General features: G+C 44.5%; 1 protein-coding gene across 1 annotated transcript in view; it reads right to left on the bottom strand.

The window, feature by feature from the left end:
• Positions 1-21,469, bottom strand: part of LOC122923229 (2-(3-amino-3-carboxypropyl)histidine synthase subunit 1-like) — a gene marked incomplete at its 5' end in the record, with an annotated part of 94,255 nt that extends 72,786 nt beyond the window's left edge. The window contains 2 exons of the mRNA XM_044273990.1: positions 9,818-9,939; positions 21,305-21,469. Coding sequence (XP_044129925.1) covers positions 9,818-9,939; positions 21,305-21,469 — 287 coding nt within the window. The remainder of the gene's footprint in view (positions 1-9,817; positions 9,940-21,304) is intronic.
• Between the last annotated feature and the right edge of the window lie 3,456 nt (positions 21,470-24,925).

The following is a 24,925-nucleotide window of genomic DNA, read 5'->3' as shown; positions in this document are numbered from 1 at the left end:
ATGCGCCCATGATGATACCTGTACCAATGGCAAAAGCTGTATATTCCATTGTCTCCCCATGGTCAGGACTCTGCAGGTGCTCCACCACACACACGGGTGGCGGAGGAGGAGCGGGGCGGACGGCTTCATGCTTTGTCCCCGGCGCTGAGTGACAGTGGCAGCGGAGAGAGCATCAGTGAGGCAGCACACACTACAGGAACGACTGCGGGAGGGAGGAGGCTCCGGGAGGAAGGAAGGGGAAATGCTGCGCTCATCACTGCCAGTCCACTCTGCACACAGGGTCCGCACACAGGACACACGCCGCCCGCACCACCCACAACTGCGCGCCGACCCGCTGCTGTGCCCAGCTCTGCCGTGCCTCCTCCTCCCCCTCTGGCTTCCTCTGCAGACGCCTCACATCTTGGGATCCGGGCCCTGCAACCGCCGCCTGCCGCAGCGTATACTTCACCGGACAACCTTATATCGGAGTACAATACCGGAGACTGAAGTCACAACAATAGACAATCACAGTCTGCTTAAACTAATAACACACAAAGAATTAAATGTTACCATGTTTTTATTGAACACACCATGTATACATTCACAGTGCAGGTGGAAAAAGTATGAGAACCCCTAGACTAATGACATCTCCAAGAGCTAATTGGAGTGAGGTGTCAGCCAACTAGAGTCCAATCAATGAGAAGAGATTGGAGGTGTTGGTTATAGCTGCCCTGCCCTATAAAAAAAACACACACCAGTTCTGGGTTTGCTTTTCACAAGAGGCATTGCCTGATGTGAATGATGTCTTACATAAAAGAGCTCTCAGAAGACCTACGATTAAGAATTGTTGACTTGCATAAAGCTGGAAAGGGTTATAAAAGTATCTCCAAAAGCCTTGCTGTTCATCAGTCCACGGTAAGACAAATTGTCTATAAATGGAGAAAGTTCAGCACTGCTGCTACTCTCCCTAGGAGTGGCCGTCCTGTAAAGAGGATTGCAAGAGCACAGCGCAGACTGCTAAATGAGGTAAAGAATCCTAGAGTGTCAGCTAAAGACTTACAAAAGTCTCTATATAACATCCCTGTTAGCGAATCTACGATACGTAAAACACTGAACAAGAATGGATTTCATGGGAGGATAGATACCACAGAGGAAGCCACTGCATGTTTACAGTTTGCACAAGAGCACCTGGATGTTCGACAGCAGTACTGGCAAAATATTCTGTGGACAGAGATGAAACCAAAGTTGAGTTGTTTGGAAGAAACACACAACACTATGTGTGGAGAAAAAGAGGCACAGCACACCAACATCAAAACCTCCTCACAACTGTGAAGTATGGTGGCGGGGGAATCATGGTTTGGGGCTGCTTTGCTGGGTCAGGGTCTGGATGGATTGCTATCATCGAAGGAAAAATGAATTCCCAAGTTTATGAAGACATTTTGCAGGAGAACTTAAGGCCATCTGTCCACCAGCTGAAGCTCAACAGAAGATGGGTGTTGCAACAGGACAACGACCCAAAGCATAGAAGTAAATCAACAACAGTGACTTGAACAGAAGAAAATACGCCTTCTGGAGTGGCCCAGTCAGAGTCCTGACCTCAACCCGATTGAGATGCTGTGGCATGACCTCAAGAAAGCGATTAACACCAGACATCCCAAGAATATTGCTGAACTGAAACAGTTCTGTAAAGAGGAATGGTCAAGAATTACTCACATTCCAAAGGGTTCACATACTTTTTCTTGCAACTGTAAATATTATACTCCAACCCCCATCATTATACACATATTACACTCCATCCCCCATCATCCATATTAATAAAAGCCCTGTGTGTGTGTGCCAATAATTAAACCGGGCATGCGTGGTGCGGCGACCAATCAGCACACAGCGCTTCACACGTCGCCCACACCAGCGTGCTGCCCAATTACCGCCGCCCCACACGCAACTGCGCTGCCCACACCAACGTGCTGACCAATCATCACTCGGGGAAGTCTCAGCCACCATTTAACTGCGCATGCGCGGCGCGCTGAGCAATCATCACACGCACAATTACCACCGCCGCTCGCAGGTTATGGTGTGCTTCCAACGTCGGAACGCCGTCATTACTGTCCGTGAATCACAGAGCTGCACAGTCTTAGCACTCTCAGCTACAGATAGCAGCCGCTGCCAGCAGTCTCAGCCACCAGTCGCTGCCAGCAGTCTCAGCCACCAGTCAGTGTCAGCTGTCTCAGCCATCAGTCAGTGCCACAGCCACCAGTCACAGTGCCAACAGTCTCAGCACCACCAGTCAGTGCCAGCCGTCCCCTTGCTATTTAATATACACTGTTCCTACTAATGTTTATGCACTACTGTTCTAGCGCCTGTTATTGTAATGGGCTAAATGTCTAGTACTGTATAATTTTCTAATATGTTTTCAGCATCACTATACATATCTGTGAGGAGCTCTCTATAAAGTGATGTATAAATACACCAGCGTAGATTAAAAGCGCGTTAATAATCATGCAACTAGACTCAAATCAGTGCAATTTAGAAACAGAATTTTCTTCTCCCCCCCGGGTGCCATCATAATGCCCCCACTTCAAGAGAACGTCAAATGGCATTCAGTCACTTTAGAAATTAATCTAAACTTGACTAACTAAAGAGCAATAAATATACTGGAAGTACAATCTGTGCTCCTCTCCAGTGTAGCCAAAGCGCCCATCCCATTAATATGATATCAATAAAGCACGGCTTCAAGGAGAGGCAGTACATCAACTGTTCAGCGCAGCCGCTGGTTTATTCCTGTGTAATATGCTTTGCTACACATCGCAGTTAACTACTTAAACTACATGTCCATATGTCCTATAGGCTTACTATGCTACAGACTAGCCACAGCTCCCCTGGCAAAATCAGGGCCTGTTACAGTCCCTTAATCTCTATTTTTTACACATTTTCTATTCTCTTTGCAAGAGGCATCATCATATCTATAGGGCCCAAGTCCGGTCTCACTTGTTCTGAAGTGAAAAAGACCATGTGCCAGTTAAACGGTTGACCTACAAACAAAATATATCACCTATTTACAGGATGGATCATAAATGTATGATCTCTAGACTGTCTGCTGAGAAACCCCCCTCCCAAAAAATGAGGACCTTAATTTTTTTGCATAAATAACCACTGCTCCATTTACTTCTATGGGACTGCCGAGTATGGCACCAGCTATGTCCGTCCTATAGAAGTGAACGGAGCAGTGGCCATCGTTGCACACCACTGCCCCATTCACACAAGAGACTTGTTGCAGGTCCTGTGGATGGTGATAAGTGTTGTTCATGGCTCAGCCCCTACAATGGGAAGCCCCACCAATATTCAGAGCTCAGTGGACATGACAACACACATTTATCTCATACAGGCTAAATAACTGATAAAGGGGCATCCCCATCTTAGACATTAATGACACATAGTATTCCACACGTCTGATAGATGTGGATCCTACTTCTGGGACCAACACCAATCTCCAGAACAAAGCCCCCCCCCCCCCTCCCAACTCCTGTCCTGTCTAGTGAGATGGGTAGCTGCTGCTACATCCAGGCAAAGAACAGATGGGAAGATGTCCCCATGTGTGACTTTCTCCATTCACTTTTATGTGAGCTGAGTGAGTTGGTTGTTTCTTATGTGTGCAGCCACCTCTATATTTATCCTCTAACTGGATGGGGTGGCCAGGTGGGGTGGGGTTGGAGGACTCTTGTTCTGGAGAATGGAGCAGGTCCCAGAGTTGGTACCCACATCTATCATACATTTACGGCCTACCCAATCGCTATGCTATAAACGTATACGATGGCGATACCCCCTTAACTGTACAAACCGTATACTGTACGACAAGTGGGGAGCATATGTCACCATGTTTTCTCTGGGAGATTGTCAGGAACTTTAAAATTCACATACTCTGATACAACCCACTATGAATTAAAAAACTACCAAATCATACATGATACCACAATGCTACCCAACACCAAACCAGTTCTATTTTACGGCAGAATCCCCACCTTCTCTTGCCCCAGTCAGCATCTTAGAGGCCGGTTTCTGAGAAAGGTAATTGGCTTGTCTTACAAGCCAATTACAAGAATTTGATCTAAAACTAATGGAAGTCTGCTTTTTTTTCTTTTAGAAATGAAAATCACCAAAATTATATGAAGACATTTTTAGGGATACTATTACTATATCCAAAGTAAAATTTATAGCCGGTAGAGGGATAAAACCTGCCATGCTGATGCAGAGCATGTGCAAACCTCTAATTAACAATGTTTTATGAAAAGCTATATGGGGCCAGTGTTGTGCGTCTCCAGGGTCTGCATAATCGACAGAATCCACCATGGAACACTTTTCCCAAATCTTACCAGCCCTCAGTACCCCCGGTGGGTCTGTTCTCCTTGAAGAGAAGAAAGTGGGTGTACCAGCACAACCTCAGCGATGGCCTAGCTTCCTCTATAAAACAGTTCCGTGCCCCCTCATGTGCACTGCCAGCCTTTGCCGCTGCTGTACTTTTGGAAAAACTATTGACTCACTTTTGAACTACAATATTGTGCTGTTCAATTTCACTCAAAAAGTTGCATGATGACTGACTCGTTACATGGTTGGCCTGTTTCTCTTTGGGGATGGGGTTTGCACCTAGGGGTCGTTACTAATTCTGTACCAAACCATGCGTTTTCTGTATACAGATTTTTAAATGTTTGTGGCTTTTGTGGCTACAAAACTTAGGCAGGATGATGGCCCTTCTCAAATTTTTTAACAAGCCTTTGAACTTGACGAGGGAAAAAAGCCAAGCCAGGTATCCACCTGTAGACCACCGTTTCAGGGTGCTTGCCCCTCATCAGTTCGCAGTAAGGATTGGAGTGGCAGTGCGATGCCTTGAACGCAACTTGGGCAGGGTGCTGGCTCTCTTTGAAGAGACCTGCTGTGTATAGAGAGAATTATTGGCAACGCTCCATGGGAAAAAATATACAAAGAGATATCTTCCAGGGAAAGTGAACCATCTCACTAAAGCCACCTTCTGGAAGACTTGGAACATGACAAGTGAAAATAGCCAAGCCAAATATCCATCTCTAGACAGCTGTTTCCTGGTGCTTACCAATAAATCTCCATACACAGCTGGTCTCTTTAAGGACATCAAGACATTGCACTCAGCCAGCCAGAATCCTACTTAGTAATGATGAGGGGCAACCACCCTGCAGATGGATTTCTGGCTTGGCTATTTTCCCTCATTAAGTCCCAAGGCGACTAGAGTTGAGCAAACCTGTTCGAGTTTGGGGTTTAAGTGAATTACATAATGGATTTAATTCTCACAGAATCCATCACGTAATTCAATGCCGGCATGCTGCATAACACGAGTACTATGACTTCATGCAAAACGGAATGCCTCTAAATCATTCCGTTTGGCATGCTGGCATTGAATTACGTGATGGATTCTGGGAGAACAGAATCCATTACGTAATTCACTTAAACCCCGAACTCGAACCTGCAGGTTCGCTCAACTCTAACGTTGACTCATCGGGAGGTTTTGGTTATAATAAAATCTATATATTTTCACATTTTAGATGTGCGACTACTTTATATGTGGCTTTGCTTTTTGTGGTCTTTCCCTTGCGTGTGTGGAGTATGAATAATGTCCATGAGCTCATTTAATTGTATGCTGTGTAATTTTTATTGCCTTTTTCTTTGTTTGTTTTATAAAAAGCATAAAAAACCAAAAAACAAAAACAAGCGCTGCCCAACCTTAACACTATACAAGAAGAAAAAACCCCTGAAAATATCATTCCATACAGACTGTACCCTCCATGCTAGGAAGGAATTCGAAGCAACAGGGCACGCATTACTTACTATTGTTACACACTCCACTGCCGTAATTATATGTATTGTCTTCATACCCCATTGTACGGCTTTGTGGAATATATTGTCACTCTGAAAATTGTAATGAGATTCTAACCACAAATAAATATAAATGAAAATGACTGGATAGGGGTTGTGAAGCACAGTAAGCCAAAACTAACAAAACCCAAATTTGAAATGCATTAAAAAGTCAAAAATGAAAAAGCTCCACTTACTGAACATTATGTTAATAAACACTGGTATTAAATGTAACCGGAGATGAAAGACTTAATAACAGGGCAGGAAAAACATTATATTACACAGCACAAATAACACCATCAGGAAAAGTGCCCTGTGACCTGCTCCGTAAACCACTAATGCAGTTAACACATTCAGGACTGGAGGTGTTTTGGGGTCTTGATGTTCAATTCAAAATTTCCTTTTTTTGGCTTACACACAGAGGTCGCACTACATTTTTTCTGGAAGAGTAAAAATACTCCTCTTACCCTTTTTAAGGAGTATTTTTAGCCAAGGAGGAGTACGAAATTTGCGGTAATTCAAATACATAATACACAGGCCTGCACTTGCTCACATCTGTGTTGGAGGCTCCGTTCAGGACCTCAGTCGCAGATTCCGTCAAAAAGATCAGACAAAAAAAGCCTTGTAGGACTTTAATAAAAAGACAATATCCTGAACAGACTCCATTATAGTCAGTGGGGTCTGCTCAGCTCTGTTCCGGTCAGTTACGTGCCCAATCCAGCACTTCCGTTATTTTCGTTGGTCTGTTCATTTAACAGAGCACAACAACAGAAATTATATAGGTGCGGTGTGAATGTGCCCTCCCATCAGCTTCTCCAACGTACAGTCCTATGTAAATAACCACCCCCTCCCATCAGCTTCTCCACCGTACAGTCCCCCAAAAAATACCCATCCCTCCATCAGCTTCTCCAACATACAGTCCCATGTAAATATTCACCCCCACCCATTAGCTTCTCCAATATACAGTCCCATGTAAATAACCACCCCCTCCCATCTGCTTTTCCAACATACAGTCCCATGCAAATAGCCACCCCCTCCCATCAGCTTCTCCAACATACAGTCCCATGTAAATATCCCTCCCCTAAAGCATAGGGTTAATAAGCCCCTGGGAGGAATCTGGAGTGAATGCACAGCAGGTTATGATAGCCAAGTGATAAAGTACAGGGAGGATCCGCCATATTGGGCTGTACTTTATCACTTGGCTATAATAAACTGCTGTGTTTTCGCTCTGGACTCTAGGCCGGCCGACTTATTAGAAGTCTGTGGGTGCTCTAATACCACTCTGTACAACCCAGCGGTTGCATGGAGTAGTAATAAGCTACCTATATATATATGTGCAAGGACTTCTTCTTGGATTCTGTACGTTTTAGGTCTCATGCAAAGGGCCATCCTGTGCATTGTGGACAGCAATTTTCAGTCCCCAATGCCCAGGAAACATCAGTACGAATTCAGCAGACGGATCCAGACCCATTCAACTTTAATGGGTCTGTGATCCATCCCCCTGCGGTGCGGAGGCATGGAGAGAAACCCCATGGAAGGACTCCACAGTGCATCTGTGCCTCCGTTACACACCGGACGTTACACAAGCGAATAGGTCTGCATCCATAATGCGGTGAGCACACGGCTGGTGCCTGTATATTGCAGACCCGCTGTTTGCAGGCCGCAATATGGGCAACGGCTGTGTGCATGAGGCCTTAGATAGAAAAAAAAATATAACACAGCATGCACCCCACCCACACAGACACACCCACCCAGGGGCTGAAAAACTCCAGGCAGGCCCCCTGTCTAACATTGAAAGGAAACCTTTTTTTCCCCCACCCCTGCTGAACAGTATAACCAGGAGTCTGAAGCCTCAGCCGAGTGCCGCTTCCCCTCACTGTTGAGTGCGGTAGTGAAGACTGTCCCATAGGCTTTCTATTGAGGCTGTCTTCAGTACTGCACTCAGCAGGGAAGAGAAGCAGCGTTCGGCTGAGGCTTCAGACTCCTGGTTATAGGGATTAGTGGGGTTCTCAGAGATGTGACCCCCGCTAAAGCCAACTGCCCACCAAGACCCCTTACCCCACCAGGCGCCATCCATCTGGTAAGGATCGTGTGCCGCTGCCGGACTCTTCCCCCTCACTACAGAGCAGCGTGCTCAATAGTCGGAAGCCCTCTTACTGCGCTGATGAAAAGCAGGGTCTTGGTACGCCTTAGACTTTTTTTAAGAAGTAAAATGGCCTGAGCAGGCGTCTATGACGCTTGTACAGGCGTTATTGCGACCTCTGCTTGCATAGTTGACTCATTTGGCCTTTTTTCACTCAACTATGCAAGACAGCATAAGAAGTGGAGTGCAGAAAAATAGCAGTAGGTGCTCTGGACTGATAAGTAAATTTTTTTTTACATTTGGTTGGAATAGAAGGCAGTTTCTTCGCAGTAAGGCTAGAGAGTAGTACAATATGAGTGTCTGCAGGCAATAGTGAAGAAGGACTAAGAGCGGTGCAATAATGAGAGTCTGCAGTCGGCAGTGAAGAATGGTGGAGGTTCCTTGCAAGTTTGTGGCTGCATTTCAGTAAATGGAGTTGGGGATTTGGTCAGGATTACTAGTGTCCTCAATGCTGAGAAATACAGGCAGGGGTGCACCGCCAATGAGGCAAGGTGAGGTGATTGCCTCAGACAGTACCAGGTTGGGGCAAGAGGAGGGGCAGCGGAAGGGGGATTATTGGTTTCTGAAGTATAGTATTGGGAAGCGCAGTGGGCACAGTATGTGGCTCTGTATTACCCTGTATGTTTTGTAACTCTGTATGTAATGTTTTCCAAGTATGTCTTTAATATTAGGGCTGGAGGGAAGGGGTTAGGTTAAGATATTGGCATTGGGCGGTTTGGGGCTCTGTTCCAGTTTTTGCCTCAGGCAGCAGATAGGCTAGGTTCACCCCTGAATACAGGCAGCTACTTATCCATCATGCAATTCCATTACGGAGGTGTCTGACTGACTCCAAATTTATTCTGCAGCAGGACAATGACCCAAAAATACAGCAAATATCATTAAAGAGGACCTTTCACCGATCCTGACATTGTGAACTAAGTATACAGACATGGAGAGCAGCGCCCGGGGATCTCACTGCACTTAGAAAATAACCTCCCAGGCTGTGAGCTCTGCGCTGCGATTGGCCAGCGCTACATCAGAACAAGGGCAGACTCCGCCTACTATAACTTAGTGACCGAAATCTCCGCCTACCATAACTTAGTGACCGAAAATACTGGAGGGCATAGCGGGAGAACGGAGCGGTGCCCAGGTATAACAGTAAGTGCAGTGAGATCCCCGGGCGCCGCTCTACAGGTCTGTATACTTAGTTCACAATGTCAGGATCAGTGAAAGGTCCTCTTTAAGAACGATCTTCATCCTGAAAGTGATAATATGGCCCCCACAGAGCCCTGATCTCAACATTATCTAGTCTGTCTGGCATTACATGAAGATACAGAAGGATCCGAGCAAGTCTACATCCATAGAAGTTTGTTCTCCATGATGCTTAGAACAACCGGTCTGCTGAGTTCCTTCAAAAACTACATACAGTGCTAAGAACAAAGACCCTATTTTAAATATCTCCCCCACCCACTTTAGTTTTAGATATAAAATCTGTATATGAATAATAATCACCTAAGTAGAGACATTTTTTTTTTAGTAAAGTTGCAAAAAGGGGATGGAGTAGAATAGATTAATGCTGGGACCAGATTCTAATGTGTATGTGGGTGTCTGATATTCCCTGAGCCGAGTGAGCATGGGGAAGTCAGGAGGGATGGCTGTTCAGCCGACAACTATTTTAAGGTGTATGGCCAGCTTAAAATTGGTGGCCGTGGATAATTATTGTATGTCTCGGGTAACAAACATTTAGGGTGACAGAAATGTACATATAAAAGCCTGAGCACCCATTCAAAATGCCTCCGCCATGCAAGTTATATGTTTCAATGCTGACAAGACTCTACTTACACAACAGCATCTACAGAAGACTCAAGTCGTGGGGAAGTGCATCCCAGTATTTCTCCCGGGGATAATGGCTTACTCTGGGGGACGAGAACTTTGTAATCAGGACGAAGATCTTGAACAGCGGCCTATGGACAGAAACAAAATGAATTGGTGGCTTTAGATATCAAATGCTGGAATTTTTGTTAAGGGGGTTATTTAGTTTATTTAATAAAAAAAACACCCAAAAATACCTTTAAAAAAACACTACTCACCTTTAATCACTCGCTGACTGAGTGCAGAAGTTCCTTGTTGGGTCATTGTTTACAAGTGGTCAACACGTGACCACTGCTGCCGATCAGTGGCCTGAGCTGTCACATGGCAGTCACTTGTAAGTAAAGCCCGGGGGGTGGGAAATCTGCACAGCTTCTGTGTTGGATTACAGAGGCGAGTAATGTTTTTTCTTAATCGTGCTTTCTACAGTTTTTCCTCCCCAGAAAACAGATAACCCGTTTAAGGTCACATGCCTGAAGTTAAAGTTACATTAGCCAAATAAGTAAGGTCCATTATTACAGACTATTAAAATCACATCAGAAACATAAAAGCCTGAGTTGTCCTTGTGCGTGAGGTCTTTAATATTTCATTCAGCTGTTTGTGAATCAACTTGCTCTCGTACTGTGGAAGCAAATGCAGCCTGGCAATACTCATGCTGTACATTAATATGTTATAGGGATAAATGCTTCGGGTGCCTACAAGAAGATTTGCCAAAAGTATTAAAATTGCTGTAGCATATGATGGCCTACTTCAGGACAGCCACAATCAATCAAGGGTTGAAGAACGAGTGAATTATATCCATATCTCTATGTAATAACTACATTAGTATGCAGTACAGTAAGTCATGGCTGTGTAAGGTAAGACATGTGTCATGCAACAAAGTTTAGATACTTTAAAATTGACATCGGGTTGATAAATCGATACTGAGGAACACTAGTGGTACAGTAGAAGATAGACCTCAGGCGCAAAGAAATGAGCTAACATATCTTGGCTGCAGCATTTGGAAGTAGTACTTTATCAGGTTCTCAAAAACAAATAGGATGTATGCTACCAGTTGGGTTATGGTTGGGCCACCAAAAATGAAGCGCCTTTTGGCTCCACCTATACCATTGTTTTTTGCAATTTAAAGCACATAAAGTCTTGTAGAAATGGATAATTTGGCTACAATGGTTATTTGGCTAGGGCTAAATGATGACAGTGGTCACCCTTGGCCTTGGTTGTTTATTACACCATTTGATATTGCCACGTCATGTCCCATGTAGCCTTCCTCAGGGCTCCAGGATACTGTTTAAGAAGTTATACAAATTTAACGAAGAACTTGATGTTTTTAGGTTCCATCCTTCAAGTAGTGCAGTCTGCCCTAGGACAAAAAAAACTAAAAAAAAGTAGTGCAGTCTGCATAAAGGAAAGCAGAGCACTGGAATAAATTTAGCATTGAAACACATTACTACAAATGTTGCTGCCATTACCCTCTAGTAACATTTTATTGCTTCAATAATGGAATTGCCTTTCAATCAAACATAGAGAATATTATGAAATCTATCAGTGATATCATGAATATATAGACATCGGCCTTGAGATAAATTGGATAACAATATCTAGTGCCTCCATGCCCTCCAGCTTTTAGCCACAGTCTAATGTTGCTGAGGAAGGTAAAAAAAAGCTAAATGTCTTTTTTTCATGAATGGCCGTATACTATGAATATATGCGACATTCTGGACCACACTGGAATTTGTACCCAAAAACAAGCTTATTGATACATGCATTGAGTGCTGTGGTATTTTCTACTGGAACTATCTGGCTTCACAAGCCCTCCCCTTGGCTCCACCACACCTGTGGAGAGCGAGTGACATTGTTTATAAAAATATCAATGGTTTTGTAGGACCATTTTATAGTAATATTCATGCACCGCGTAAAGGATTTGTGCCTTCCTGGAGGACTATCACAAGCAAGACATAGTTAAGTGCTGATAGAGCCATGTACAACTTCTTAGTTGGTCCTCATCCTTAAGGCCTCTTGCACACATGGAACGTGTGCGCCCCGTGGCCGTATTGCGGGCACCGTTCCATGTGCATTACGCTTTACAGATGCGGACCCATTCACTTCAATGGGTCCGCAAATTCGGAGATGCAGAATGGTGCGGAACGGAAGCACAGAACGGAACCCTACAGAAGCACTACGGAGTGCTTCCGTGGGGTTTCATCCCGTACTTCCATTCCGCAAAAAGATAGAACATGTTCTATCTTTGTGCGGATGACGGACGCATTAAAGTGAATGGGTCCACGATCCGCTTCCCCATGGTGGGTGCTCGTGCATTGCGGCCCGCAATTTGCAGCACGGCCATGGGGCACACACGTTCGTGTGCAAGAGGCCTAAAAGGCATCTGTTCCTGTCTGTGTTCTTATTGAGAGCGGCCAAGAACCAAGCAAAGACGACTTTACATGGTTAAGGCTACTTTCACACTCGCGGCAGAGGATTCCGGCAGGCAGTTCCGTCGCCGGAACTGCCTGCTGGATCCGGCAATCCGGACGCAAATTGATGGCATTTGTCAGACGGATCCGTCTGACAAATGCATTGAAATACCGGATCCGTCTCTCCAGTGTCATCCGGAAAAACGGATCCGGTATTAATGTTTTTTGCATTTTTAAAAGGTCTGTGCATGCGTTTTGCTGGAACACTTAATGCCGGATCCGGCACTAATACACTTCAATGTAAATTAATGCATTCCGGCAAGTGATCGGTATTTTTGGCCGTATGCTGCGGTATTTTCTTTGTCCAAAAAAACGTAAGAGGGACTGAACGGATGCATCCTGATCAGAATGCTCTCCATTCAGAATGCATTAGGATAAAACTGATCAGTTTTGTCCGGTATCGAGCTCCTGTGTCGGAACTCAATACCGGAAAACAAAAACGCAAGTGTGAAAGTATCCTAAGAAAAAGTGAGGGGCTATTTTTGAGATGGATGTTAAAAGGCAGATTCGTACCTATGACACTGGCTGACCTGTTACATGCCAGTCTCATAGGTACAAACCTGCTTACAGATGCCTTTTAACTTCCATCAAAAATAGCCCCTCACTTTTTCTTACCCATGTAAAGTCGTCTTTGCTTGGTTCTTGGCTGCTCTCAATAAGAACATAGACAGGAACTGGAATAATTTGAGACACACTTTACAAACCTGATGTCACAAACAAGTAATGTCGATTTTTCATATACTATTATTTGGTATTTTTTTTTACTCTCCCGACAGAAGTGCCCGGAATACAAACACCTCATTGGGAGCTCATAAGATGGTCCTGTCTACACTGAAAAGTGTCTCACTCTACCATACTTCTAAATTTAACTCTGACCCTAAACCTGATCATATGTCTTCCTCCTGATCGTTGCCGCTCCCCGCGGTAGCCCTGTGAATCCAAGATGCATCCATCAACGTGTTGTGATAGTTCTGCAATTGCTGTTCAAAACAGATAACAGGACTCATCTGTAGATTTCAGAGGACAAAAGAAAAGGATAATGGAGGCGCCGAGACTTGTAAGATATTGAACGTCCGAAGGCCGCGGAGCAGGCATGATGAAGCTCTTGTAATAAACATCCCCACAGCCAGATGCTTATTTGAAGACAGTCGAGGATGATGAAGTGGCAAAGCCAGAGGAAACTGAATAAACAGTTAGACCAGGATTGATAGGCGAGGGGAATCCTGACATGATTGGGCCATCTTCTCTAGTATCTCCTTAATTGTTCCAGGGGGACTGCTAATTTTGTGAGTGGCAGAGATCGGGGACTTAACTAGTCTGTTTACTGAGGCCGGTATCGCTGTGTGGGATAGCGTAATGAGAGATCAAAGGATTCCGTTTTCCCCGTGTGATTAAGCGAGTAAACAATTTCCTCTTCCCTCTCCTCTACAGTATGAAAAATGAAAGAGTTATGGAGTGATGCTGGAGCGATTACTGTTCAGCGGACAGGATTTGTCAGCATCCGTTTTAAAACAGATGGTTGAGGACAGAGAGGACAGAGAAATAAACACAAAAATGATCACAGTGTCCCTCGCTCTATACTCTGCAGACAAAACTCCAACGAGGGATGCAGGACCACTTCCTATTTTCTATGGCCGGGATAACGCACATAAAGAAACCTTGGTGGATCCATTTCAGTAGTGGTGCCAGCTGTCGAGAGCGTGATGACTACAGCTTGTTAGTCATACCAGGGTTACAAGAAATGTGGGCTTAATAGCCAAAAACGAAATCATATCCCTCAAGAACATTCCCCAGATTGGGCAGATATCCAAACGTAGGGACCCAAGATCGAGATACATCTACTTCACATTTAGTCTCTTAAAAATAAGGTACAATTAAAGAGGACCTGCCAGCTCTTCTGACGTATCTGTATAAGTAAATACTTGTATCCCTATGAAAAAACTGTTTCTAGAGCCTTTATTTTCATAAGGCCTCCTGCGCGCGACCATATCTGTTTCTGCGGTCCGCAAAACACTGATACGGCTGTGTGCATTCCACATTTTCCCTTCTGGAGGTCTCGCGCTACAGTATGTTAAAAATGTCTATTCTTGTCAGAAAAACGGACAAGAACAGTACATGTTCTATTTTTTTGTGGGGCTGCGGAACAGAAATATGGATGCGGACAACATGTGGTGTGCTGTCGCCATCTTTGTGGCCCGATTGAAATGAATGGGTTTGCATTCGATCTGCAAAAAATGCGGATCAGATGCGGACCAAAACTATGGTCGTGTGTAGGGATGAGGGAATTGACGATTCGCATAATACTTTGTTTCAATGCTGTACGTATTAGAATGTATTGGCTCTTATGAGCCGAAGTTATAACTTCACCAAGTCTCTCTTGAGACTTCGCATAATAACTTCATAAATTTGTTTCCATTGTAAAAAAACATTTCTCGAACTCGGGTTCGGTTCCAAGTGGTAACTGAGTTTGGGAAATGTTTTTTTTACAGTAGAAATTAATTAATGAAGTTATTATGCAAAGTCTCGAGAGACTTCGCGATGTTATAACTTTGGCTCATAGGAGCAAATACATTCTAATCCGTATACCATTCAAACTAAGTATTATGCGGATCAACTTTGGATGTTTCATCCGAAGTCGATTCGCTCATCCCCAGTCGTGTGCATGAAGCCTAAGGCTGGTTTCACACGAGCGAGTGTCAAGCTCCGGACTCGCAGCGCAGCACCGATCCTGAACTTCCAGCACTGCCGGGGTCACATTGCATTATATTGATTTATGAGGCTATGTAACCCCTACAGTTCTGGAATGTATTGTATAACACTGACATAATGGTGTCAGTGTTATCCAATACATTCCAGACCTCTAAGGGTTACATAGCATTATAAATCAATATAATGCTATGCGACCCTGGCAGTCCTGGAAGTTCAGGACGGGTGCTGCGCTGCGAGTCCGGAGCTTGACACTCGCTCGTGTGAAACCAGCCTTAACTCTGTACTGTTCCTCTGTTCCTCCTACAAATTGACAATAGGGTATTACCATTCCCCTTGTCAAAGTGGTGAATGGACACTGTCAGATGGTGTAGGGACACACCTGCAACTGGTAGCACCCAGTCATAAACGCTCCTTAAATTGTTACATTATTGGGAACACAATTATTTCATAAAACAAACATGTCAGGAGAGGTGGTAGGTTCCTTTAAACAATATTTTTATAGGTTAGTATACTATTTTTATTGATTTATTAAACTTTTTTGATTCAGGCTTGTAGTTGTCATAGACATGTGGGGGAAATCTAACCGATACCTGCAGGTGCACTGAATATGCAGTGCAAATACGGCCTTAGGCCTCTTTCACATGGGCGTCGCGTGTGAGGGCCGGATAGGATGCGGGTGCGTCATGAAAAAATCGTGGGAGTAGGTACGCAATTGCAGTCAGTTTTGACTGCGATTGCGTTCCGATGTTCAGTTTTTATCGTGTGGGTGCAAAGCGCTTTGCACGCGCGTGATAAAAAACTGACTGTGGTACCCAGACCGGAACTTCTTCACTGAAGTTCGGGTTTGGGTTAGATATTCTGTAGATTTAAATTTTTTCCCTTAAATTCCCTATAACATGGTTATAAGGGAAAATAATAGCATTCTAAATACAGAATGCTTAGTAAAATAAAGATGGAGGGGTTAAAAAATTAAAATAAATTAACTTACCTGTTTCAATGGATTGCGCAGCCGGCATAATCTTCTTGCTTCTTCTTTCAGGACCTGCAAAAGGACCTTTGGTGACGTAATCACGTGGTGAGCGCGGTGACGTCAGCGCAGGTCCTGCTGAATGAAGATAGAAGATTACGTCACCAAAGGTCCTTTTGCAGGTCCTGAAAAGAAGAAGCAAGAAGATGATGCCAGCTGCGCGATCAATTGGAACAGGTCAGTAAATTTTTATTTTATTTTTAACACCTCAATCTACAGTTTTACTAAGCATTCTGTATTTAGAATGCTATTATTTTCCCTTATAACCATGTTATAAGGGAAAATAATACAGGGAATACACTTTAATGGGGTCCGGGTTTGCTTTCATCCCTATCATCTCCTAGCAACCATGCGTGAAAATCGCACCGCTTCTGCACTTGCTTGCGGATGCTTGCGATTTTCACGCATCCCCATTCGTGAAAAATGCTGAATATAGAACATGCAGCAATGCGATTTTCACGCAACGCACAAGTGATGCGTTAAAATAACCACTCATCTGAACAGCCCTATTGAAGTGAATGGGTCGGATTCAGTGTGGTGCAATGCGTTTACCTCACGCATTGCACCCGTGCAGAATTCTCGCCCGTGTGAAAGGGGCCTTAGGGCTCATGCACACGACCGTATGCCCTCCGAGACATACGGTCCGTGAGCGGGCCATATGTCCCGAAGCGGCATACATCGTGCGCACGGTAGTGCACAGCATCACAGGTTATTATGATGCTGTGCGCATCGCGCCACCCATGGGGCTATTGCCCTGCACTCATATGATATTAAGAGTGCGGAACAATAGTCCCGCGGGTGGCCCGATGCGCAAAGCATCAGAGTAATCTATGATGCTGCGCGCTCCCGTGGGCACGATGTATGCTGCTCCGGGACATATGGCCGCTCACGGACCGTATGTCTCGGAGGGCATACGGTCGTGTGCATGAGCCCTTATACTGCAGAAAAACATTCTGCCCACTAGCGATTTTCTTCAAAATAATAGCTGGTATGTGGCTGCTCATGTGTATAAGAAAAATGTCAGATGAAAAGGATTTTTTGGTCATTTCAGCCGAACATTGTTTGAAAATTTCACGTGACTACTGTCTGCCCAAATTTTTTTATCTGTTGGGTTGGCCTGGCCTGAATTCAGCAGATCCTTGGTCACTTTGTCAAGCCCACTGTGTTTTTAATCTTTCTTTATACCGACCCCCTGATTGGCCAGTTTAGGTTGGCATGTTGCTAATGAGATAGTTTGCATGAACAATCCTACAGACGAGCGATGGGCCGCATTCTGACTGATCATATACCGACCCCCTGATTGGCCAGTTTAGGTTGGCATGTTGCTAATGAGATAGTTTGCATGAACAATCCTTCCTACAGACGAGTGATGGGCCGCATTCTGACTGATCAAAATCTTATGTGTATGACCAGGTTTGGTCAAGAAAGTGTTTTCACCATTGACCACAGTGCTCCCTCCATGTAACAGGCAGAAGAGTTTAGGCGTATTCTAGAATTTTTTGAACCGTTAGAATGCCAAAATTCTCCAAAAACGGTCTTTAGTTTTGTGGAAAGGGGAAGTGGGGATTACGATGTAATTAACCCCGGGGAGGACATTTTGTATAAGGGATAATACAAATTGGTGGCTTTTCTTTACCTGAAACCTTACAGTCATTCTTTGTCGGCTGCTCTCTTGTAATCTTGCAATAACTATCTAGAAAGGTCGAATTTCCTCCAGACTATTTTTCTTTTCCTGGACTTTGTGACAAAGGACTGATTATTTCGCTTGATATACAATAAAAATAGAGGAAATTTCTGACCTTTGTGCTATGATAACCATGTGGCCCTTTTGATTTGTTCTGTGGTATATCAAAGTGGACGCCTCCCTGATGAAGAAGACTGGATGTCTGGAAAGGGCTCGATTTGATAAATTAGCTTTTATACCTGGAAGACCAAGGGCCGTATTTACTAAACAGCGCAGAGGTATTAGCCATCTAACAGTGTCAGAAGCCACCTTGCAGGCATGTGTGCGATTGGGCTGTAAAGACGTTACGCGCGATCGGGCTTAGGGATCTTGACAAAGCATGGCCCCGATTGCCTTCTGCTTCATTTGTTCATGTCTTTGTTGGCCCTTTTATTTGGTTTCGAGCTGCCTCCAAAGGCTTGAACAAATATTCTATACGAGCACATTAATCACTAAACGCTGACTGCATAGCAAGCTCAGATGTGAAGGTCTGCATGTTCTCTCCTTCATGTCTTTGTAAAGTATCTACCGGTATATTGCTGCAGCTTCTGCTTTAACCCTCTCGCCACTGAAGACAGAAGCCCACCTGTGTACATCCAAGGAGAAGCAGCCTTCCGTCGGTATAGGGGTTAATCTCTGGTCCAGTGTTTTCATCCCGTGTCCATTACACAAGGTTATAATATGGAGAAAGGCTTCAAGTGTTAAGTTAGCTGTCGTCATGCCTTTATTCTCGCCATCAACACTATATTAAAGGCACTTTCTTCAAGGGGAAGAGACACAACAATGGTTCTCTAATAAAGTTTGGAAATGAAATCTTTGAACGCTGCAGGAGTATTCTGCCCTTGAAAATAGGTTAGATTTAATGAAATGTACCGTATACACCGCTCTTTGCAGAGTTGCATCTATTTGATATTTATTCTGTAAGCTGCGTCTTCTTGGACAGTAGGAGCCAGAATTTATTTAATCCTAAAATCAGTTTCACAGCTAATGTAGTTTAGAATAACCTCATAATAATAAACTGCACATTGCCATGAAGGTCAGCCCATCAATAGACAGACAGATGCAGCAAACATTAACGTGACACAATGGGGCAGATTTACTAACAGTGTCGTACTTTACACTGTCTAAGAATACGACTCGTGGTCTTAAAGTTAGACAAAGTTACTATTCTGGAGAACAGACCTTTATAAATTTGGAGTGTCGGAAACCCTGCACCAGATTTAGGATACGAATTTGTCCGTGCGCCAAAAAACGGTCTAGTCTAAGTCTACACCACGTGTAAATTGGCATAGTTTTACTCCGAAAATGAGTCAAAACTGTGCAGAATTTTTGGCGCATGGAGCCACAATTTAGGCCATACCCCCTTTCTAGCAAGGCCATGCCCATTTCCATTGACGCCACCCCACCTTGTTGGACATGGCGTAAAAAGCTTACAAAAGGTGTAAAACAGTTAGTAAATGAACGCATCCTGTGAATAGGGGATAACTTGAAAACGTCGGACAAACCCCTTTAATGGTAAACCTATTAGTAAAGGAAACCGTGTAACGTGTTCACAAGTGATGCCGATACAGTATGTATGACCTTGGCTTCCTTTACCAGAGATTGGTTGACTACCAGTGTACAGTATGCCATCATGTACTTAATATTGTACTATTGATGCATATAACAAATGCTAGAAGTCAGTTAGGATTTTTGACACATACCAAAAGCACTTGGTGTACTTTAGACTCTGAATGCTAAAGAGACTATAATGAGCAGCCATCTATCCATAATGCTATTCCTAACGGTGTCTGCAATAAGAAATATAAATATAGTCAATACTGATACTCTACTTGTAGGACATGGGGGTAAAATCCCTCCAAATCTTTATACAGAAACACTATATAAAAAGGAACGTGCAATTGGAAATGACCGATAAATCCAGAGGCACATTTATTAAGACCAGCGTTTTAGACGCCGGTCTTAAAAGGGGTTATCCGAGAGTATAAAGTAGGCCCGTCCCCCCACACTGAATATACTTATCCCGCTCCCTGCGCCTGTTCTGGTCCCCGCAGCGCTGCTGAATTTTCCCCGTGCGTGGATAAAAACATCTGGTGTCAGGGGTGGGGAGAGCAGCAAAATGCAGGCGGGGATGGGGACGAGCCTCCCTAGCATCGCGGGTGCCGCTAGGGAGGCTTGTCCCCATCCCCGCCTGCCATTGGCTGTTTCCCCTGACACCGGATGTTTTCACCCGCGCACGGGGAGAAGCAGCAGCGGTGGTGTGGGGACCAGGAGAGGCGCAGGGAGCGGGATAAGTATATTCAGTGTGGGGGGGCCCGGGCATATGGGGGGGACTTTTATACTGTCGGAGAACCCCTTTAATAAACCCCTAAGCTGGCAGTGGGCGCCGGCCTCTTCATAACTTTGTCGGATTCTCCGCCAGTTCTAAATGTAAGACAGCTTCCGAGCTGTCTTACATGTAGACCTTTTTCTACATAAAAAAATGGTAAATTAGACAGGCGTCCTAGTCGTTCCCCGCCCACAATTTTAGACCTGCGAGAGCGGGGAGAAGTCGCAGATTGCAATTTGCGTCTTAAATACACCTAATATAGGCGTATTTTAGGTCAGTAAAACACCCAAGTTTTTATATGAAATACATTTTTGAAGATTTTATAGCTTTTTTTTTTTTTTACCATTCCCATTTTTTGTAAACAAAATATCTTGAAATCTTTCAGTTTTCACACTGACCACGGAGCCTCATAATAGTTCAAGACTTCCTGTCCTCTGGAAATCACTTTCAAGCAGTCGTCTTATTATCATAACAGACAGGATTACATTGGAAAGTATCTCCTACATATAGATAACACAGGGTCAACAATATTCTCAACAAGTGATGGTAACAGCTTATCTCCTCCATCTCCTTGCACGATGACCTCTGCACAGGTCACAGAGCATGTCCGGAACACTCTCCTGCAGAGTCATCTCCAGACTACGGGTTCCCATGGTCCATATGGTTGCTGTAAAGCACATCTCGGAAAGCTGTTAACAGCAGCTCAGGCATGATGGTAGCCCCATAATCATATACAGAACACAGGATAAAATATACTACATGAGTATGTGATAGATTTGATGAGACAATCCCTTTATATTCTGATTACATGAGGAATTATGCAATGCTACTAAACAAGAATATACTGTATAAATTCTGATTGACACACTACACTTTGTCCACAAAACAGCTCCACTCATGTCCACTGGCTATGTTCAGTTTTGCAGCTCAGCTCCACTTAAAGGGGTTGTCCCCTGAAAAATATTCTACAGTTTTCAAACCAGGATCTGAATACTTTTGCAATTGCATGTAATTAAAGATTTAGCATGGCCAGTGAGTTACTCAATAAAATGTAACACCACCTGTTGCTTTTTTTCTTTCTTATTTCTTTGTCCTGAATGGGGAGAGATTGCAATGTACTATATGATCACAGATTTTCATTTTTTACATTAGTCATGGGATAACCAATAAAGAAAAGAAAAGGGCACTGACAGTGACTTACCTGAAGTGCTGACACAAACTGGATAGTGCTCACAAAGGCCAGTGATGTTCCACGGGCAAAGTTGAAACGAATTGTGTCCACAAAGTGCGAGACATCAATCTTTATATCGACAAACACATACAACATCCGCATTCCATGTGTGGCATCAATGGGAACTGCAGGATGAAAAGTCAAGGGTTAGCAACAGTAGTGAACGTCTTATATAATTGCACAGAGGGTTTAAATGGTCCTTAAGTATTAAAACTGTCTCAAACCAAATAAGTTCCCCCAATCAAGGGCAGTTTAGAATTTAAAAGTCCGACGCACAATGGCGCCACACACTGCCGTATCATGCGGTCATTGGCTGCCAGGTGAGGACATGGATTGGCTGAGTGCAAGCAGGCAAACCATATGGTCTCACCCTTTAAGGGGGTTTTCCGGGATTACTATAGCTTGTAACAGATATGCTCATGTAGTTCCTTACCTCATGTATATATTCCCCATACTTTTTCTTTTTCAGTTTGGACTCTCCTGATCAATTTTCACCATGTAATCAAATCCCTCTGGTTTTGTTTGTTGCCCTTCCTGTTGCTGTATCCAACCAAACCCATGATGCACCTCTCCTTTCTCTACCACAGCTCCAGCACCGCCCCTAACAACGCCCAGCTAGTTTATAGCTCCTCCCACCCAGCTAGTTACATAGACACTCCCCTATCACTGCCCCTAACAACGCCCAGCTGGTTTATAGCTCCTCCCATTCACCTATCACTGACACGTCCATGGACATAACAACATGACAGGAAATAAGAAATAGCAGCATGGACATGGTCATGTGATCACAGCCCAAAACGGGAGATAGGAGCAATACAGGTAAAAGAAATACATTACAAAAATTAGTTACCTTCATAAATGATTTAGAGATGAGAAAATTGATTCTAATAAATACATTTGTCTCATTAGCCCGACTTCTTCACCAATAGGAGGTTGTGCCCACAGATGATAAAATGCCCAACTGCCTGGCCCTGTCAATCTCCTGCCTGTGCTGCTGCACAAGTTCAAATTCGGCTTCAGGAGCATTTACTGAGCACACACCACTGCACTTTAGGGGAATGATCACACGACAAGCTATACAATTCAGTAATAAATGTTAATTAAATCCGGCTCCATGACATACATTTACATACATACATTGTTGGAACTATGCAGTCCCCACAAAATGACAAATATAAGGAACACTGATGGCGCCGGCACAGCTACATTTGCAGGTGCCGGCTGTATTATACAGCTGCCACTCTACTCTAATGGTCATAATCAAGGATATCTCTGATTCCAGTATTTAACTCCTTTAGACATCATGGTCAATTGGCCTAACTGTCCCTAGAAGCATGTTGTTCCTGCTCCCTGCTGCTCCATTATGGCTCCGTTCAGTAAGCTTGGTCCCAGCCTGTAAACTTCAGGATGGACGGGGTCATGTGCGCTGCTGCAGCCAATGACTGCCCTCAGAGGGTGCTAACTTGCCGTTTGGGGACACATCACGCCTGATCGTTCAGCCAAACAGCTATCTCTCCCACTTACATCCAGAGTCCGCCATACACATACATGTTCGATTTGGCTGAGCACGTATGTGTTGTGAATGGGGAGAGAAGAACAGGCCATTGTCAGACACTTCTAGGCGAACAGAAGGATCGGAAGAGCACATTCTCTTTGCCTAATCCTTCTCTCCTCTGAAATTATTTCCCAGGGTAGAACCAGCTGACATGTCCGATGAGCCCTTGCCAGCTGAATCTAATGTTCTTGCTCCCATGTCCAGGGCCTTATCGCAGAGAAAACTGCTTTTTAATCATGTGCAAATTAGTCCCTGGGTGGAACAAGGGTGCTGCTGTTGCACCGCTCATTCTCTACATGCTGCGCCCCCACCTCTTTGACTGACAGGGCTAGGATTTTAGGCTTATTCACTCCTGGCTCTGAAATCTTGTAGCAACGAGATAGTCACTGTGTTCAGCACATGCGCAGTAAGGGATGAAGCTCACAGGGTGCCTGGCGAACTTCATCCATGTTCTGTGCAGGAAGCAAACCCAGTGGCTTTCTCTGCCACTTTAGAGCCAGGCATGAAAAAGCCTAAAAGCCTAGCCTTGTCAGTCAAAGAGGTGGGGGTACAGCATGTAAAGAATGAGCAGTGCAACTGCAACACCCTCGTTGCATGCAGGGACTAATTTACATATAAGGCCATGGAGCCACATGGAAGAAAGAACATTCGATTCAGCAGGCAAGGGCACATCAGACATGTAAGCTGGTTTTAATAGGATGGATTTGATGATGGGTTCCCTTTAAGTAGTTAAAGGGGTTGTGCAGCCAGCAAATAGTTATGATCTATCCTCCAACTCCCAACACCCCCACTCAGCTGTTTGAAGAGCAATCGGTGCTCGTACTTCCTTTTCAAGATTTCACTTTACACAGTCTATGAAGTCTCAGCAGGGCAGTGTAATTACAATACATTGACTTGAATGGAACGAGCACTTGTAATTACACTGCTCCACCACAGCAAACAAGACGACAGGCGGTGTCTCGCACACGCGCCACCTCCTCTTCAAATAGCCGATAGTGGGGATGTCAGGGGTCTGATATAAATATTTACTGGCTGCACAATCCCTTTGAGAAGAGGCAGCACTCGCCATGAGCAGGGCAGTCTTTAATATTGATTGGACCCTTGGCAAGAATTTCCTTGGGCCCCCTGGATCCCGCCGTCCCACACCCTAGCATGCAATCACGCCATCCACCACAACACAGACACACAAAAAAATATCCACACACCTCGTAAAGTAGTAAACTTTAATCTGTAGAGGACACAAGACATACATGTACGGCGCTATGTCCGTGACTTAAGGACTAGCGCAGTACATGTACAGCGCTGTGATTGGGCGGGTGCAAGAGATGCGCCCGCCGATCAGCGGCAGGGGTCCGGCAGTACATGTACGGCACTGTGATCGGCGGGTGCAGGAGCTGCGCCCGCCTGATCAGCGGCAGGGGTCCGGCAGTACATGTACGGCACTGTGATCAGTCGGGTGCAGGAGCTGCGCACACCTGATCAGCGGCAGGGGTCCGGCTGTCACTGATTGCCGGACCCCTGCGGCATGCGCCGGCATCGGTGAAATCACCGTTGCTGACGCATTAACCCTTGATGTGCCACGGTCAGCGCTGACTGCAGCACATGCGATGTCCTCACGGGAATCGGCGCTGCCATCGGGTCCCAGTGCTGCTGTGACGGGGACCCGATGGCATGGAAGGCAGCCCGATCACATGAGCTCATCCCTCAGGTGAACACCGTAAAAAAAATAAAAAAACTGAGTAAAAAAAGGCAATTTTTTTGTCACCTTACATCACAAAAAGTGTAATAGCAAGCGATCAAAGTCATACGCACCCCAAAATAGTGCCAATCAAACCATCATCTCATCCCACAAAAATGATACCCTACATAAGATAATCGCCCCAAAAACTGAAAAACTATGGTTCTCAGAATATGGAGACACTAAAACATGATTTTTATTATTATTATTGTGTAAAACTTACATAAATAAAAAAAAGTTGACATATTAGGTATTGCCGCATCTGTAATAACCTGCTCTATAAAAATATCTCATGACT

The sequence above is a fragment of the Bufo gargarizans genome, unplaced genomic scaffold (genome assembly GCF_014858855.1).
Source record: "Bufo gargarizans isolate SCDJY-AF-19 unplaced genomic scaffold, ASM1485885v1 original_scaffold_1377_pilon, whole genome shotgun sequence".
NCBI lineage: Eukaryota > Metazoa > Chordata > Amphibia > Anura > Bufonidae > Bufo > Bufo gargarizans.
Note: the sequence above shows the minus strand (reverse complement) of the source record. Positions and strands in the feature narration are given on the sequence as shown.